Raw genomic sequence first — 19,735 nt, 5'->3', positions numbered from 1 at the left:
TGTGTATACCGGGCCTGCAGCTGGAGCTCTTTTTGCAAACAAAACTGAATATTTAGCTGGAAAAATATGGTTCATTGCTCTTTCAGAGAACCAGAGTTCAATTCCCAAAACCCAGGTCAAGTAGCTCACAACTGTCTACAAGTCTAGTTCCAAGGAAATTGATGCCTATCTGAAGAACATGAACACACACACCACAATATACTCACACAGACACACAGACACATTAAACCATGTACATAATTGTAGCATGACAAAATAATTAAAATAGGTTCACTGATACAGGAACTACTTAGACTAGTTAGGAGCACAACTAAATATTTTACTTAAAAAGGATCATATTTATATGACAAGCTAAAAATAATTCCTAGGCGGAAATAAGTATCAGGCAAGGCCTTTCAAAGGAAGAGAAAACATGGCCTTCATTAAACATTAGCAACAATAAAAATTATATTATAAAAATTAATAAAATTATAATTATTAAATTAGTATTACTGAATGCATGAGAGAAAGGAGTGAGTGTCCTTGTTGGTATCAGAGGACAGCACTGTGGAGTTAGGTCTGTTTCCATCTTCACATGGGCTTCCAAGCACCTTTATTTGGTAAGTCAGCCACCTTGCCAAAATCAAGACACAGAGGGAGAGACAGAAATGAGGACTGGAAGGGTCTAGAGCTCGAAATTCTATGATAAGTTAGTTAAGTCTGCGGGGAAGTTGCAGCATATAAACTAGAACGTGCACAACCACCCAGCACTCCACATGGCCAGAGAGTAAAACTAAACCACAAACATTTGGGAGCACTTTCCTTTGTATGAAAATTCTAAATTATAAAATGTTTTGGCCACTTCTTGCTTAAAACATTTAATGTGAGGACTATGCTTTCTTCCTGTCCTCCTCTGAATGCACTGTGATCAATGTCTAGAGCTGAGTTACAGGCAGAAGCTTGTTTTTATCACTTGCTCCCCTACTTCTTTAATTCTAAACTGTGCAGCATGTAGTAGCTCAAGACCCGGATCATAGAATTAAAGGCTAAAAAGAGGTTTAGCTGTTTTTTAATGAAACAATTACCTTTCCTAAGTAAGTGAGCATTTTTGGTTACTTGGTACCATGCAGAATATTTTCCCTTGGCCAACCAGCAAGGATTACAACGCGGTTAATTAAGCAGTCCGGTTTAGCCCGTCTACCCTCACTCACGGGACTCTAGGAATTATTGGAAGGAGTCCAAAAGTGCAATTATTCAATCCGCTGTGAACTGCCTCCTCTCTGGTCGACTTCTCTATCAGCACACACCACATTGAGTGTTCTGAGCCCTTCCCACACCCAATTCAGGAACTCCAGCAGTCAAGGGGCTCCCCTCTTTCCTATCTTGTTTCCCTCTGCTCTTAGCAAAATTGCTTCTTTCCCAACTTATCTTCCTTCCACACCTCCCAAAAAACCCCAGCCCACCCTGTTCTTCTACAAAGGTTGCTCTGAATTTTCAAAGTTAGCTCCTCTTACTTTAGTAATTACTCTGTTTATCTTCAGTTTCCCTCTGACCCTTACAACAAAAACAGCTTTCGCTCTCTACGGAAAACGGAGCCAAACATCATCTCCGTGGCTACACTAAACTGTCCAATACAAATGGATCGTAATACGCCTGCGCTTACAATTCATCCATACACTATTCCGCTCATCATAGAATTGTTCAACCCAAGCAGGCTTATACCCACTGTGGGATGTTTACGGATTGTCTTCTACCACAAGTTTCAGTAAACATAGTCTACACTAACACTGCTTTTCACTCTTCTTTCCCATCTAACCCTTGTCAACTGTAAGATTGACTAACTTGAGTAAGTCAGGGATGAAACGGAATCCTTCCGTCCTGCTGGTCCCTCACTACCAGTAAAATGGAGCCCTACAGAGCCTTCTTGGGTTCTGAGTTGTTCTGGTGTGGAGATGTCATTTCCCCTGGAAATCCACATGAACTTGGATTTCTAAATATAAACTAAGAACTCCAAATCTCAAGCCCTCAGGAAACGTTCTAAAAGGAGTACGAGTCAACAGAAACAACAGCTGAGCTAAAGCTCTGGGCCCTCAGACACTGTAGTTACTCAGGATAAATTATAAAATGTTTCTTCAACATAGGCAAGCTGGTACATGAGGCTTTATTCTTACATAAAAATGGTTGGTTAACAAAATGTTTTCCATACCATGGTTTTTTTTTTAAGTGATTACAGGTTAAATGAAAAGCAAAAAAACAGTAAATAAATAGTAAATCAACTGACTTCATTGAAACTGGCATAAAGGGAATCTTGTTTGTTCACAGCGTGCTTGGTTTTTAATGTTTACTCAGAGTAAAACTGTTTATTGATTGAGCTTACTGATATCTGTGCAGCTAGTGACTATTTGCCAGGTACACAGCCGCAGTAAGTATCCACCAGACTGCTGCCTCCCTTTAGTAGGTAGAAAGAAACTTTACTTAGGCAGGTCCCTTTGCCTTGGTCAGCTGACAGTGGCCCTTGAGCTGCCAGGCACTGAAGGAGCATCTGCAGGACCCCACCCTGTGCAGTGTGGTTTCTGCTGTTATTAACTTAGACCAGGGGACAGTACTACAGACCATCTTCATGGAGTTTCTTTTGAAGCTGACTTGAATCTCTCCTCTGCTGCCGGAAACTTACGATGTGCTGGAGACATACTGAGAGATTAATACAAGAAACTCTGTGATCTAACAGATCTTGACAAGAGAAAGGAATAAGAAGTTATTTTTATTTCAAAATATATTTTCTTTTTACAGATAGTTTCCTATAATGTGTCCAGATATGGATCTTTTGAAAAATCAACCATATTTAAAATAATTTATGCCTCCTATCTACATTAAAGCTAGTAAATAAGGAAATGTTCTCCCTGCTGGGCATGGTGGAACACACCTTTAATCCCAATGCTCAGGAGACACATAGGAGGGTCTGTAGGATCAAGACTCGGGAGGTCTGCATAGAGAGTTCCAGGACAGCCTGAGCTTTAGAGAGACACTGTTCATTAAAAATAGAGACTCAGGATAGAAAGAAGACACGTGTTTAAGGAGTGTGTGACCGGTGGCCACGCTTATCACCAAGCTACCAGCATCCATTCAGGGAAGAGTGTTGAAAACTTCCAGAGAAGAGCAGTAGAAGGGACAGCAACAAGGTTCTTCTTCAAAAAAGGAAAAAAAAATAACTACTAATTTTCTAAATTTTAGGAAACCATTTTGTGGACTCTTGATAAAAACTAGTCATAACAATTGCCAAAACGATTTCACTTACTTTATGTCCAAGAAATTTCCAAATAATTACTTTTAAAATAGATCATATTATTGATGGTGAACATTCATACTATAAATTTAACATCTTAGGAGCTTTAAAGAGAAAAGTCATAATTTTTTTTTTATTCTATAAAGGTTTAAAGATAGGGTTAAGAATAGCACTACAACTACCTGTTCTTTATTGGCTACCTACAAAATGTAGTTCCTGATTCAGACATTTTGGCCTAGACCTATTCTTTAGGAAAATTTTCTTTTTACTATTTCAATCAATTTGCCAATTGTTCTCTAATGCAAGATATCTTATTAAAATGAAAAATGCAAACAGAATTTTACCCTATCCAGTGGAGGCCGTGGGCCGTGTCAGAACCTGACACACAATGTTTTCAGCAAGAGCTTTGGTTTTGGAGGCCTCAGACCTTGTTGTGTTCACCCCATAATTTACCAAAATTATGCTATTGAGCTTTGAAAAATAGACAGCAAAGAAACATGGGCCTCCAAAATAGTTAAAACACACAGAAGTCCACTTCCTAAAGGAGAGTTGTCTAAAGAACTTATTTTTAAAAATTCTGTGCATTCTAGATATTTATAACATCAATGATACAATTTTGTCTGTGCATGAATCTATGTAGTCAAATATATTTTTAAAAACTGTGTGTGTGTGTACTTACATAAAAAAAAAGAAAAAGAAAAGAAAGTCTCTCTGAATAGCAATCGAGCTGGGACGGTACTGATGTGGCACTTGTTGTCCACTGTGGCCCTGAAATGATGTTCTTGCCTCAGCTTCCCAAGCGCTGTGATCACAGGTGATCTCCAAAGTACAGCTTTGCTATTGCTTTTTGATTAGTGGGTAGGAGTGGGGCATATTTGGGATCGAAGGAAGTTAGGGCTGGGGCAGGCTGGGAAAACATTCTGGCACTGAGAAGTATCCCCAATTTTTCTCTTTAAGTCTAAATTGTAAGTTGTCTTGGTTAGAACTAACTCTTGAAGACTGTCTTTGTCTGATTTACTTTTTAATCCATCTACCAAGGGTTTCTCCCACTTTTTTGTTTAAATTACATATTATTTAACTGTAAAGGAGGAACTGAAACCCTGTAAACTGTGGGTTATTTTTCTTTCTTTCTTTCTTTCTTTCTTTCTTTCTTTCTTTCTTTCTTTTTTTTTACTGTTTTGTTTAATGTTTTCTTTTGTTATAAACAGTAACCAGTTCTCTCAACTCCCTGGCAGTCTGCGCGTCCCAGTTTCAAAAGAACAGCCCCTTCAAACATTTCTCCCCAGCAGTCCCTCCTCCTAGTTTTCCCAACTAACAACTGTTGTAAGCTCAGCCATGTGCTGAGCTCAGCTCTCCTGGCTCGCCCTCTCCACTCTCATTCTGCTCTGTGTCTTTTCTGCAGCAGCCGTAGTCTCTCCTTCATCCCTGCTCAGTCCTCCTTCATCCTGCACCACCTTCTCCAATCCTACTTGTCTGCCAGCTGGATCCCACTCTTCCTTTCTCAGTCTCTGCTGCCTTTTTATATCCTTTCTTGTTCTCAGGAGTCCAGGAGGCAACAGCGAAGGTCATGGGGTCAAACAGCTGTCTTTAAGGGCCAGATGACTAGCAACTGGGGATCCTTTAAAAGACAAGGCACACAAGATAAATCACAGTACAGGACCCAAGTTCAGTTCCTGACCAAAGGCACATAAAAAAAAAAAAAAAAAAGAAAGAAAGAAAGAAAGAGAGAGAGAAAGAGAGAGAGAGAAAGAAAGAGAGAAAGAAAGAGAGAAAGAAAGAAAGAAAGAAAGAAAGAAAGAAAGAAAGAAAGAAAGAGAAAAAAAAGCCAAGAATAAGTTTATGGGGGCTGCGAACAGACTGCGTGAAAATACTATGTTTAGTATTTTCCACCAGGGACTAAAGCACTTAAGGAGTTTGGTATCTTCAGGGGCCCTGGAACCAGTGTTCCTGGGATACCAAGACATGGTTACAAAAACTTTCAAAGAAAGTTCAGAAACAAACAGTAAAATAGACACACACACACACACACACACACACACACACACACACACACACACGAGCGCGCTCGCGCTTAGAAAAGAAAAACCATCAATATGTCTTCTGACACCCCACCCCCACCCCACCTGATAACACCATTGACTCCTCCCTCCCTGTACATACCTAACATGTAACTTTAACCTAGTTTTAAATAGAATTACAACATTTAGTGAAAGTTTACAAAGGTCTTCCATAACCTATCAGTGTACTCACACTGTAGTGATGGCAGAGAACACATGAAGAGTCATGCTATGTCCATGCATGGTGCCCATGTATTAAACAAAAGCAAGAGAAGACAGAAGATGTTGTTCAGGATTACATCTTGGACAATAAAAGACAGTACATTAAGACTAAAATAAGGAACCATTTATGTTTAAGATGGGAAAAAAGAGCAGAAAATCCAAAGAAGGAAGTCATTTTTATGCTATATCTCATATGTAGATAAGGAACACCGGGATAAAGAGAAACCATAAAAGATGAAAACAAGATCAGAGATACTCAGAATAAGTGAGGCATTCCACAGTAAATGTTTACATCCTGAAAAAATGTGACTGAGAGGAGGGAAAGGAAGAAGAGAAAACAAGTAGGAAATAAGAGAGCAAGCTAGGAAGGTTAGGTCTACCTTCTATTAAAATCCTACCCATGGATGGGCTACAGAGGGAAGAGAGGGAGCAGAAGAAACAAGAGACCAGGAGTGCGAGACCCAGCAAAGGAGTACTATAAAATACTCAAGAAGGATCCAAAAGTAAGCAATGCCTCAAAGCTGCAAAGAAACAGACAAGTATTACTTAACCTTGGCGTAAGCACTTGGGATTTTCAATACAGGAATGGTTGTCAGACAGGTTGTTAATCCTGCCACAGAACCAGCACTAACTAAAAGCAGTGTCAACTAGACTGTGCTTTATGAAATAAAGCCCTTATTGCTTTATTTAGCAACAAATAAAACTATTGACTTAAAGTAAACAGGACTGAGTAGCAGCGACAGTAATCTACTACCAGAGAAAGTCTGTCACACAACACAGAAAGTGGCTGGAATGGCTGGGCGCAGCCTATGCTGGATCTTACCTTATCCCAACATTTGCCTAAACAGCTATGTCTGCATCCCCTGGGAGCAGCATTCCCAAGGAAAAGGTCTAGAATGGACTCCTCATACTTTGTACCCTTTTATAAAATGGTTCTTATAAAATTTGTAATTGATTCTGTCTATATTTTTACCAAAATGGCATTAAGTTTATTAGGGTCTAAAATGACTTAAAAAAAAAAAAAAGATGGAGACTTAATTTTTATACTTGCAAAGTGATAGATTATCTGATATTAAGTTAGTTCCTTCCCCTCCAGGCCATCAAACTTGCCACACAGTCAAGGATGATGACCACCTTGCATTTCTCAGCCTCCTGAGACCGCCAGAGTGCTGCACCACACCAAGTTTATAATCTGCTGGGGAAAATCAAACCCACTGCCTCATGCATGCTGGATAACTACCAACCTGCTTATATCCCCAGCCCCACCTTCTTACCTCAAAATGAAAACTTTACCCTAACACTATAGCAGAAAGTTCCTGTAGTAATACCACAAGTAACATTTAACTAGTAAACTATACATTTTAAAAACTTTAAAATTTGGCAAACTAAATGATTTGGGGGGGTTGGGGGGTGTTTCGAGACAGGGTTTCTCTGTGTAGCCCTGGCTGTCCTGGAACTCACTCTGTAGACCAGGCTGGCCTTGAACAATGATCTTTATTTACTGCAGAAATACAGTATGTTTCAGAGGCAAATCTTGCAAGTTGTGTTTTACTAAATCTATATAGGCAAAGTCTGAAGAAGTGGCTGGTAATGGATTGTTACATACAATTGGGTAGACTTGATGTCTAGACAAGATAATCCCCAGTAAGAGCAGTACTTTTAAGAACATTTGTAGCTTGTCTGATAACAAGAAAAAACAAAGAATGTTCCTATTATGTGAGGTGGGCTAAATGCTTCCCTCATACACATGCGACAATAGATAGTGCTTCCTCTATTTGAAAACAATTTCATTTTAACCTATCACAAACTGAAAGCTGATTCTTCTCTGTGTCCACACTCTCATTAACATTTCCAGGATGACTGTCCATCTGCCTGATCTTTATTTAGGGACTTTTTAAAAGAAGAAGGAGCAGGAGCCAGGGAGAGTGCTGGGAGCAGGCTGCTGACAGCTGTAAGGAGAGTGCTGTGGTGGGCACTGCTCTCCTACCTCAGAATGCAGGCGCCACTCCATCTCAGCAAACACTAGTGACTCCCAATGCATAACCAGTGGCTACCAAGAAGGTGGTTAAAAATTCAAAGCACATAAAATTCTATTATTAACTGTGAAATAACACAGAAGAGATAGTGCAAAAGGCTGGACATACGGCTCAACAGCAGCACACTTGCTCGGCATTGTGAAGGCCTGGATTCCATCCCCAGGAACACAATAAAACACACCAGGCTTGTAAATGAAAAGAATACTGAGTTTGAACATAAAATAAGATTTAAATAAGAAAAGTCAAAGATTATATAATCTATCCTTTGGAGAAAAGCTAATTTGAAAAGGTTACCAAAAATGTGAAATTTAAAGGAAACTAAAAATTGACACATATTATTGGAGCAGAATAATATTTACCTATCAGCTTATTACTAGGCAGAGAACAATATGACTTTTAAATGAACTTGAATCTTTTCCAAGTTAAAAGAAAACCAGAGTCCCCTTAACCAAATGCTATGGGGTTCAGAACATTTTCCTTAAGATGCTGATACCCTCAAGATGGACAGTGGTGGTACATGCCTTTAATCCTGGCATCCCAGAACTCAGTTGTCAGGGACAGGCAGATGTCTGAGTCCTTTCAGGCCAGTCTGATCTACAGAATAAGAGAAACCCAAAACAAAACAAAAACTGTAGGACCCCAAAGGGCTGCTATGCCCTGGCTGAGACTTTCCATGTGCTGCTGTCTACTAAGTAACATTCTGTGGTTCCTCTAAGAACAAAACATCCTAAGACATGGTACCCCAGGAAGGGAATTTACACTTGACATCCTATTGCCCCCCAGCTGAGTTCCTGTTTTTTCCTGAGTTTGTGTTCTTCCTTCCCTAGCTTGGTGTATATATTGAACCTGCCCAGTAAAAGCTTTGGCATTCTCTCATAACAGATGACCCAAGTCTGAGTCTTTCTTTAATCCCCCAGGCCTATGCCCAAGTTCGGTACTGTGGCAGCGTTGGAACTGTCAAAAAAAAAAAAAAAAAAAAAAAAAAAAAACAAACAACCAAAAAAGGTTACCACCCTCATCATATTCAACTAGAAATTAGCAAATAGACATGTCATTTTCAGTGGGCAAGTTTCATTAAGCAGCAGTATTTTAGGATGTATTATGACAAAGACAGAGGTGTAGGAATAAATTCAGAGTACCTTCTTTTGCTATTATAAAACAAATTAAAGTACTATATCCTATACATGGATTTTAGGAATACCATGAACAATGCATTTAGGCCAGTCAGAGGATGTGCCTGTCATCCAAGCCATTGCTTAAGACACAGGAATCTGGGCTGGAGAGATGGTTCGGCAGTCAAGAGCACTGACTGCTCTTCCAGAATCCTGAGTTCAATTCCTAGCAACCACATGGTGGCTCACAACCATCTGTAACAGGATCTGATGCCCTCTTCTAGTGTGTATCTGAGGACAGCTGTAGTGTACTCATATAAATAAAAAATAAATATTAACAAAAAAAGACACAGAAATCTAAGTTTAGCCTCTCTAAGACAGCAATTCCTACAATTGTGTTGATTTCGATATTGTTTATATGTCCTAACTTCAAAGATTCACAAATGATTAGTGCAAGCAAGAAATTAAGCACTCTGTGCAAATTCACATACTGTAATTATGCTTTGGCATCACTCGTGAAGTAGCTTAATATAGAACACATTCAGAATCTACGAAAGTAGGTATCCATTTACCAGGCACTCCAGTGACCTCTCAGGCAGTCTTTAACCCACTAAGTTCTTCCCTGCTGGCACTCTGTAGGCTACTTGAGTGGAGAGTAGACCTAGCAGGCAGCATTACCACCTGAGGTAAGTGTGCCCACTGGTGAAGCAGCAGCAGGGCTATGAGGAACCAACTGTTTTCTGGTTGATCTGAGCTCTGATCTAGAGGAAGAAATATCTGGTACTGTACACATGGTCTAAAGCCCATGGCTGGGGAAGTCAAGGACCCTGGCAGGGAAAATGCCACTATAGTTTGCTAATGTGGGTGTGCTGTGCTTGTTAACTGCCATCTAAATGACTGTTTATGGTCAGAGACTAGAGCTGCTGTCTGGTTTGGTCACAGAAGATTCTTGCTGAAGTTAGTTGTGACTACAGAGGCTAAGCCATGGTCTAAGTGTTTAAAGTAAGTTAAAAGTAAAATAAGTAAAGTATGCTTGGCTCTGAATATGACATCTATATCACCAACAGGATCCTAGGTTTTATGAGCATTAAGGCAGAGAGGACAGGGCAGAGTGTTATGAGATGAGATGGCCTCTGTACTCTTGACCTCTTAGTGGGATCGCCCTGCACAAACTGCACCGTGGAGGGAGGAGCTGATGAGGTCCCACTCCCCACAAGGACTTACGGAAAGTGGCTGCTACTGCAGGACAGAGAGGCATTTTCTTTTATGAGTGATGTAGCCATGTTGAATTGCCTGCACTCTTACAAATGACAACCTATCCATGTTCATGTAAGTAACCCTAATTAAACTCACTAACTCACAGAAAAAAAGATGAGTCCTTGGCAATTTATAACGCATAATTCTAGGTGTGTGACAGCCACAGCATTAAAGTCAATCCCTAAAAGAGCTCTCTCCAAATGCTTCCTTTCTTGTTAAGTGCAGGTGAGCCCCCCCAGAGCAGCTCACTATGTGGCACTCTGGTGGCCCCACTGTCAGCCACCAGAACCAGTTGAATGATCGGGTCACAATCTTCAAAGAGTAAGCCTATGTCTTTGTGGAGGTATTCTCACTCACAAATTTGTTTCCGAAGAACAGTAGATATAACTGCCTAGCACTACCCAAAGCCTTCAGAAGTATGATTCACCTGAGCACAAACACACTGAGCTGAATCAGCAGAGAACTATACAAGAACTCTGACCTCAATAACTAACTTCAGAACTGCTGGGTTAAACTGCAATGGCTTGTTAGATCATTTTTCATTTCTTATATTTTGAAATTCAAAACACAAATGATTTCAAGTGGAATACACTCAAGTGACTGACATGTCTATGCATTGTCTCTACATTCAATTTCAAAACTTTATCTAACATGGCTTCAAGTGAGCCAATCAGCTCTTGGAAATTTAAAAAGAGAAGACTGACACACAATGAAACAATAGAAGGCTAAATAATTTGAGAGGAACTTACACATAGAATTAAGACTACAGTAAGTAAGACTCCATAAGGCAACCCGTGTGGCCCTTGACTGTCCTTCTCATGATGGACCTGGCTATCCACTGGTTTGGTCACTGTGCAGTAGGCCCTGAGGAAACTCCAACAGGCTGTCTCTCTAGTACCAACTACAGGTGGGGCAAAAGTGAAGATAATCACCACAACCACCACAGAACAGGAACACCATGCCTGGGGGTAATGGAACTGAGGCTGACGTGAAGAGTCCTAAAAATCTTCCAAAGTCAGAGCACTGAACAGCAAGCAGCATCTAAAGAAATGCAGCTTAAATGTTTGGGTTATGACCATTTGTGAACACTTAAGACAAGACTCTTGCTGCAAAGCATGTAAAATGTGCTGAGGTTGAATGGTGTCTTCAAATCTGCTATGCCAGAATCTTAGCAGTAAGCAAGATCCAGTGCTAGGATACCCAACATGACTTTTTTTTTTTTTTTTAAGATTTATTAATTTTATGTGAGTACACTGTTGCTGTCTTCAGACACACCAGAAGAGGGCATCAGATTCCATTACAGATAGTTGTGAGCCACCACGTGGTTGCTGGGAATTGAACTCAGGACCTCTGGAAGATCAGTCAGTGTTCTTAACCTCTGAGCCAACACTTCAGCCCCATGAGATTTTATAGTAACCAAAAAACATAAAACCTAGGAACTAAGGAGCCCTCATATGGTTCATGTTTTAGTCATTTAAAATACTTATTTGTGGGTCGATATAGTTTTTTGTTCACTATCTTTTTATATCACCTATATTCAGTATACATGCTTAAACACTGACCATGGTATTTTTTTAAACCAAGTCTTATAGTGAATATTTAATGCCTTGCTGTGTATTTTACCTGGTATTGTAATGGAAAATTGCCATCTGATAATCTACACTGTTCTGGAAGCAGGTCTTTGATAAATAATGTCTCCTAATAAAAAAAAAAAAAAAGCCTTAGGGTTAACTTAATGTTCACATTCTAAGGTGCAGCTTAAGAGGAATGACATGAAAAAGACAGGGAAGAAGGTATTAAACCATTCTTAGGAAACACTGCCTTTATTTTGTGCAGAGCATGTAGAGAATTGTTGGGAGCCGACTCCTAGCAGAAAGCGGTTATCATCTTTGCAGCTATCTCAAACCATATACCTTGACAAGAGACTTGTTTTTAACAGCCTCCAACAGCTGAGCACACTCCAATAAACATCTTGTTTATCCCCACATGTATCTGTTTTGTTGTTTAGTGCCCCCAGCTGCAAGGTGCACGTGGTAAAGAGTCTTTAGCTGTGTCCCCTGCTTGTGCTTATCTATACCCAGGATTTCCTTTCAATAAACGGGACTTGATCACACACCATATCTTGTCTCCATTCTTCGAGTCTCTTGCCCCTCCATCCCCACTCTCTTGCTAGACTCTGCTGACTGGAATGGACCGGGTCACTTGGCCCCCAAGCATGGAGCAGTATGGGTCTCAACATCTTGGTGCCTCAACGTTGGAGCTCCAGTAAGTGGGATACAGTGAAGGACACCATGGGAACTGGAAGCATGCATCCTCACTCCTGCGTTCAAGAACCTGTTGACTGGCAGAGCTGGCTTGGACTTGGTGCTCAACTCAGGCAGCAAGAACGAGAGACCCAGTGAGGGACGTTACTGCAAGGGTCGACCAAAAATTCAGAAGTGAAATGAAGATAATCACTGCGGGAATCTGCCGTGTCCAGAAAAGTAAGTTATAGTAATGAAAATGGGGCAAGAAATAAGTCAGCCTGAACTCAACTCTGTTTTTGTTTTGTTGTTTGCTGTTTGTGGGTGTAAATTTTTATATCATTGTTTGAATACTGTGTTCCATGTTTAAAAGGAAAAGAAACGCATATATACAAAATTAGAATCCAAAATATGACCAAAGGTTGATGATTAGTCTGAGTGAGACTGGAATGACCTAGAGGAAGAGGCAGCCAAACATTATGACCCTGAATGAATGACCCTCTTCCTGAATGCCCCCTCCCTGTGTACCTCCGCCTCCAGATGCTCCCTCTATAGGAATGGTGGTTGTAGATCCCAGAAGGGAGTTACAGGACAAAATTTCTCTCCTTAAACAACAAGTAGAGTTAGAGAAAGAGTATCAGGACTTAATTAATCAACTACAAAAATTAAAGACAAGGAAGATGTCTCCAGAGGGCAAGGCCACTGGAGAAGATCCCCCTGGTTCTTGCGTTTCTCAACCCAGAGTCCAAAGACAGCTCCTATCCTCTAGCTCTAGTTCAGCCACAGATCAGCCAGAGGAGGGAGAGGTTGAGGCTTTTTCTGAATCAGAGACCAGAGATGCTCAAGGAGTTGCTTGGAGACATCACACAGGGTTTAATTTTCAAATCATTAAAGAATTAAAAAATGCAGTGTCACAATATGGTGCTACTGCTCCTTTTACTCTTGCAATCTTAAGTCGGCTACAGAGGAATGGCTGACTCCTGGTGATTGGAATACATTAGTGAGAGCAGTTCTTTGTGATGGTGACCATCTTATTTGGAAATTGTAGTATCATGAGAATTGTAAAGAGATTGTAAAGAGAGGAGAAACATTCAGGCAGGCAATGGTTAGTCCTTTGATACCATAGTAGGAGACAGGCAATTTGCTTCTAGTGATAACCAGATGCAATATATGACCCAGGATTATTCACTCAAATTCAAAATGTAGCCATGAAGGCTTGGCATAAATTCCCAGCAAAGAGAGATCCTGTTGCATCTTTGACAGCAGTCAGACAAGGACCTGATGAACAGTTTTCTGATTTTGTTCATGAATTAATGACAACAGCAGGGAGGATTTTTGGTAATGCAGAGGCAGGTGTAGATTATGTGAAACAACTTGCATGTGAAAATGCCAATCCTGCCTGCCAAGTGGCCATTAGACCCTACAGAAGGAAAAAGACAGAGCTTACTGGGTATATTAGACTCTGTTCTGACATAGGGCCCTCCTACCAACAGGGCTTAGCTATGGCGGCTACCATGCAAGGACAGTCAGTAAGAGATTTCTTGGCAAGTAGAGACAAAAAGGTCTGTTTTAAATGTGGCAAGCCTGGACACTTGCAAAATATTGCAAAGCAAAAAATGAGTTAACCCAGAGACAGGCCACATTGCAAATGTGGAAGGCATTGGGCTAATGAATGTAGGTCCAAGACAGATGGACAAGGAAACACCTTTCCCATAATCGGGAGAACAAGAACAGGGGCCATCCCCAGACCCCGAACCAACATAAGCCAAAACAGGCTTATGGGGCAGTCAGTTTCATACCAGCAAACAACAACCCCTTTTTGAACTTAGTTGAGCAACACCAGGAAGCACAGGACTGGACCTCAGTTCTGCCACCCACATAGTATTAACCCCAGAAATGGGACCTCAGGTCTTACCACCAGAGTGTTTTGACCACTCTATCCAAATGTGTTTGGCTTGATAGTGGGAAGAAGCAGTGCTACTATGCAGGGACTACAAATTTTTCCTGGAGTTATAGACAATGATTATTAAGGTGAGATTAAGGTAATGGCAAAGGCAATACAGAATATAGTTACCATTCCTACAGAAAGGACTGTTGGGGGCTGACCTTTAGCAGAAAGCGGCTATCAGCTTTGCAGCCATCTTGAGCCATATACCCTGACATGAGATTTGAATTACAATAGCCTACAACAGCTGAGAACACTCCATAATCTTGGTTTAGATACCCTGAGATTAAAGGTGCGTGAGATTAAAGGTGTGTGACTTAAGAGTATGACTTAGAAGTGTAGAGATCAGAGTTAGAGACAAGACCTAAGGGCATGATTAAAGGTGTAACTTAGAGGCGTGGCTTAGAAGTAAGACATATAAAAGGCAGAGGCAGACAGTAAACCCATCAGACATTAGGTAGAAGACACTTGGCTCTAGAGAGAATGAGACACATCAGACATTAGGGAGACACAGAGGAGAGAACCAGACATAGCAGAGAGAAGACAGAAAGAGTACAACTTGGGAGGAAAACAGATTATTTGACATTAGGTAGAAGACACTTGGCTCTAGAGAGAAAAAGACACAGCAGACATTAGGGAGACACAGCAGACAGAGGAGACAGAGAAGTAGACACTTTTAGGAGACACTTAGAGGAAGGGAGACTGAAGAATAAACAGGATTGAATTACATTCTGTCTGGTCTCCATTCTTCGAGTCCGGCCTCACTCTCTTTTGCTGAACCCCGACTCGCGGACTGGAGCGGCAGCTTGGGCCAGGATACAGTGGCTGCCAAACTCGGGGCAGCCCGGGCCTCAACATTTTGCTTGGGCCCCAACATTTTTGGCGCCCGAACAGGGACTAGTGTGGACCCCAACATTTTTTTGGCTGCCCCAACATGGGACTAGTGTGGACCCCAACAAAGGAGGATAGCTCAACTATTGTTACTTCCATTGTTCCCTACTGATCACAAATATAAGTGAGGGGATCAAGTTTTTGGTTCCTCTGATGCATACTGGGTACAACCTATAGTTAAACAAAAACCTATGATGACACTATGGCTTGATGGAAAGGCATTCCAAGGCTTAGCTGATACAGGGGCTGAGGTGACTATCCTAAAACAAAGTGACTGGCCTGCCACCTGGCCAGTGACCCCAACCTTAACCAATCTAAGGGGTATTGGCCAAAGTCAAAACCCACAACAAAGCTCTAAGGTGCTGATGTGGAAAGATAAAGACTGAAATACAGGAAATATACAACCCTTCTTGAGCCTTCCCATTAATCTCTGGGGCTGAGATCTGTTATTCCAGTTGGGATTGACTATGTGCAGCCCTAATGAAGTAATCACAATCACGGCTCAAATGAAAAACTCTGGATTTTCCCCATTAACTGCACCTCAGTTTATATTATAGATATGTAACTTTTCTACCCATGTATTAAGGTGGTAACTGTTCACAACTTTTCACTTATAAGTAACAAATGTCAGCAAAAAGATCACTTCTAATTATTTTATTCTAAACACAAGATGTAGAATTAGCATTAAATGTAAATATGTGAGAAAATTCAAATCTTAATGGCCCACTCAGCCTACTGAATGAAAATATCACTTTTAACTATTAATGAAATACTCAAGTCATTAGTAAGTGCTTTTGGAGAACACTGATGCCTAACAATATTTATGCTATGTTCAAAAAGTTCTACCTTTCTTTTTTAAAAAATTAAAATTTATCATTACTGTGCACACATGCATGATATATTTGGACATGTGTGTCTTACACCTGTGTGGAGGACAAGGGGCAACTCTTTGGAGTTGGTTCTTTCTTTCAGTTTTAGAATTTAACAATTCTAGAATTGAATTCAGGTTGCCAGGTGTATGCTCCCTTACTCTGCTGAGGATCTTGCCTGACCTTTATCTCACAAGAAAAGCAATTGAAAACTACATAATATGCAGTGCCATGAGTTTGAAGATGAAGAAACTGAAGGCTCTACTCTCTTCCTAATACTAGTTTTATTTGTCATTGAATGCTAGGCACTCTGCAACTATCTAACAGCTACTTCCCTGGGAATAGCTTGTCACCCTGACACTGTCATCTCATCTGCACACCCTTGTACAGGCACCCTATACCTAGTTAAATTTTCTATGTCTCTGAAGAAAGAAGAGGCTTTGTGAAAGTAACATTGGATGTCAGGATACCAAGAATCTAGCGGATCTCACATACAGATTATACTAAAGACCATTTTATCAAAACATAACAGATTTTGAATCAGTCAAGGGATTGATGCAAGCATTCAATTGAGTATGACTCCCACATGACCTTGAGCATCTCTTTGGAATTAGTAAAAGGCAAGGAGAAATTCTAATACTTGTGTTGTAATCTCAGAAGCCAAGATACCAACTCAAACCAAAAATTTAACATAAAAGACGGACCAACCTTGGTGAAGGCTAATAGGCAGACATCAGTGGAAAAGAGAATGCCTAGAATCCAAAGCCAAACTTGCTGGTTTATCACCATACCTAACACAGAATATTGGATCAAAGTGGGATGGTTTGAAACTGTTCATCTTTAGAATATAGCACTCCCTAGACAGAAATAAATGTCTCCTGGATGAAGAATTTATTAATTAGCTAGTACTCTACCATATATAATTCTAATATGAATCTTTAATTTTTTAAAATTATCTGCATCTGCATCTTAACACTGACAAAATTCTTAAAAATGTCTAGTGATGAAAAGGTGACAATATATCAAAAGAATATGTCCCCACACTGAGGTAATCGCACCAGTCTACCATTATGTACCTGTCTTTAAACTTGACCTTCCAGAAGAACCAGGTTCAACTCCAACACCCGCATGATGGCTCACAACTGTCTAGAACTCCAGTTTGGGGATCTGATGCCCTCTTTTAGCCTCTGATGGCACCAGGTATACATATGGTATACAGACGTACATGAAGGCACAGACTCATACACAAAATTACAATTATTCATTTAAATGTTTTTAAATAATCCATGTGTATGAAAAAATGTTAAGATAAATTACCAAAAAACAATGTAGCTACCATCTGGTTTATAGACCTTCATGACTCCCTATCCATTGATATTTAACCCTTAAATTAGAAAAACATCTTGAAAATATTTGTTCTATATTAAAAATTAGTAATATTTTAAATCATACATTTATTATCATGTTCTAGCTTCCTGAATTAGGAGATTCTGGCCTTCCTTCTTGCCCATGTGTGAAAACCAAAGTCTCTAACAGAAGAGCACCCAGAGATCATTTATGTTATACCAACATTCTTGCTTTTTCAAGGCAGGGGCTCATTATATACTCTAGAGTTAACAAATTATTTTTTTCTTGTTTCTGTTTCTCATAACAGTTTGGATTGCATGTACCTGTCACCTTGCTCAACCATAATTCTTTCAGTAACCATATTAATTGTCTAGCAACACCAAAATGTAGTAATTCCATTTCCTTTCTTTATCTCTTCTCTCTCTCTTCTCCTTTCCCCCTTCTCTGACAATCTCTGGATGGCCTGGAACTCACAAAGAACCTCCTGCCTCTGCCCCAGCACCGGAATTAAAAGTGTACGGCCGCCACCCCCACAGCTAGCTCTTTTTCTTTGTTTGGGTCACTAGCCATCCTGAAAGTATCAGCATGCTTTAGCAGCAGCCATTTCATGCATTTGAATGGCAACTATAAGCAGAGTCTTTCCACTCCAACATGTGTAGGTTTCCACAGAGAACTATAAAAATTGACCTCATGCTAAATAATTATCAGTGCACCCTCAAGGTATAATAACTTTCTCACCATCAAAGAAATCAACTATAAATAATAGTACAAAGAAACAGTGAAAACATTCATAAAAGACAACACAAAATACTCTCTAGTATTTCAGCTGTTTCTTCTAGTTATATTCTTAAGAGAAGTTGTCTCTAACAACCTACAATTGAGGGGACTAGATAAGTGGTTTAGTGTTTGAGAGTGGCTGCTCTTCCAGAGAACCTGATTTCATTTCACAGTGCCCACAGCAGCTTGTAACTGTAACTCCAGTTCCAAGGGATCAACACCCTCTTCCACCCTCTGAAGGCACCAGGCACACATATAGTATAGACACTCATATACAAAAGCGCATAATGTAAAAATTAATAAATAAATCTTAGACAGTACAGCATAGGAAGCAAAGGGAAGAACATTAATTCACTCATCCATTCAAACAGCATCTTGAACAAGCACCATTAAGGTCACTGTAGGGTTATGACTTTTCCCATCATCCATCCAGCAAATACTCTCATGAGTCTGTTACACTGAATCACTGTTGTATGAGGTACAGATAGACTACTAAGCAGAGCAAAGTCCTACCCTTGTGAAGTCTCTATTGTAGTAAAGAGAGACAAGGAAGCAAACATATCAGGTGAATTTAAAGGAAAAAAAAATGCTGACATAGTGATTCAAACCATCAACCCAGCATCGGGGAAACTGAGACCCAAAACTGCAGTAAGTTTGAAGATGGCTTCAGTTCCATATTAGCCAAGGTTACAGTGTGAGACTCCATTGGGAAACACAAAGGAACGACAGGACCCAGAGATGGAGACTGATATATCTTAGGTATTCCTGGCTAGCCTGTGTAGACCACTTCATTGGTTCCAAACTAAATAGAACTGTGTCTCAGAAAAGAAGGGGACCCACGGAACACCTGAGGTTATTCTCTGGCCTCTTCACACATGCAGTAGAATTCTGGAGTTTTAAGTGAAAAAGACAAACCATTCTATTTATTTAGTGCAAACACTCCCATGTGTGAGTGACAGAAAGCAACAGCTGTGCCTATTAGAAGATAACACTCTCACCTGCTCAATCTCTTTGGTTTTCAATGCAATGGCTTTAGAGCGTCTGCTAAGATGGCTGTCTTCATACATTTCTGTGCCATCTGTTGTGTTTGACTCAGGTTCTTCTGTCTGGTCAATAAATAAGGGTGCTGTGGATCCCGCCTAGAAAAGAAAAGAAGTTCAGTTATTTTCTTGAAGGACAGAGCACTTGAGATGGTGTATATGGTCATTAAGATTATGCTAAAAGGAAGTGCTGTTCAATCAATTATAAGAAAAGAAAATGTAAACCGTCATGATCCATAATGAGCATATATGAGGAAGACTAGGACATGATTGTTACTTTTCTCAATTTGTTGTGAGCCACAAACTAAAAAATGAAATAAAGAGATGATTCTATGAAAAAAAATTAAAAAGTGACAGATGCTTTGCCAGGTTAAACAAGAGAAAAGAAGAAAAACCCAAATGAGTAAAATGAAAACTGAGAAGGAATTCGTAACAGATGCCTATGAAATTCAGAAAACCATAAAGACACAGGTTTTACAGCTCTGTTATATTAGTGGTTGCAGAGATGGCTTAGCAGTTCAGAGCACCAAGTACTCCTGAGGTTCAAGCTTGGTTCCGGCCACTCACATGGCAGCCACTGTCCATAACTCTGGGCCTGGGCACATACATTCAGACAAAAACTCATACACATAAAATAAACAAATCAACAGTTGAAAGAGATCCATTACCAGCAATAA

At 40.1% G+C, this 19,735-nt stretch overlaps 1 protein-coding gene across 11 annotated transcripts in view; it reads right to left on the bottom strand.

The window, feature by feature from the left end:
- The window catches only part of Pphln1 (periphilin 1), a 95,465-nt gene that overhangs the window by 11,631 nt on the left and 64,099 nt on the right, over positions 1-19,735 (bottom strand). For all 11 annotated transcript variants that reach the window (XM_034516166.2, XM_034516167.2, XM_034516170.2 and 8 more), the window contains one exon: positions 19,017-19,157. In XM_034516166.2, coding sequence (XP_034372057.1) covers positions 19,017-19,157 — 141 coding nt within the window. The remainder of the gene's footprint in view (positions 1-19,016; positions 19,158-19,735) is intronic.

The sequence above is a fragment of the Arvicanthis niloticus genome, chromosome 13, assembly GCF_011762505.2.
Source record: "Arvicanthis niloticus isolate mArvNil1 chromosome 13, mArvNil1.pat.X, whole genome shotgun sequence".
NCBI classification, from domain to species: domain Eukaryota; kingdom Metazoa; phylum Chordata; class Mammalia; order Rodentia; family Muridae; genus Arvicanthis; species Arvicanthis niloticus.
The sequence above is the reverse complement of the archived record's forward strand: the minus strand, read 5'-3'. Positions and strand labels throughout refer to the sequence as shown.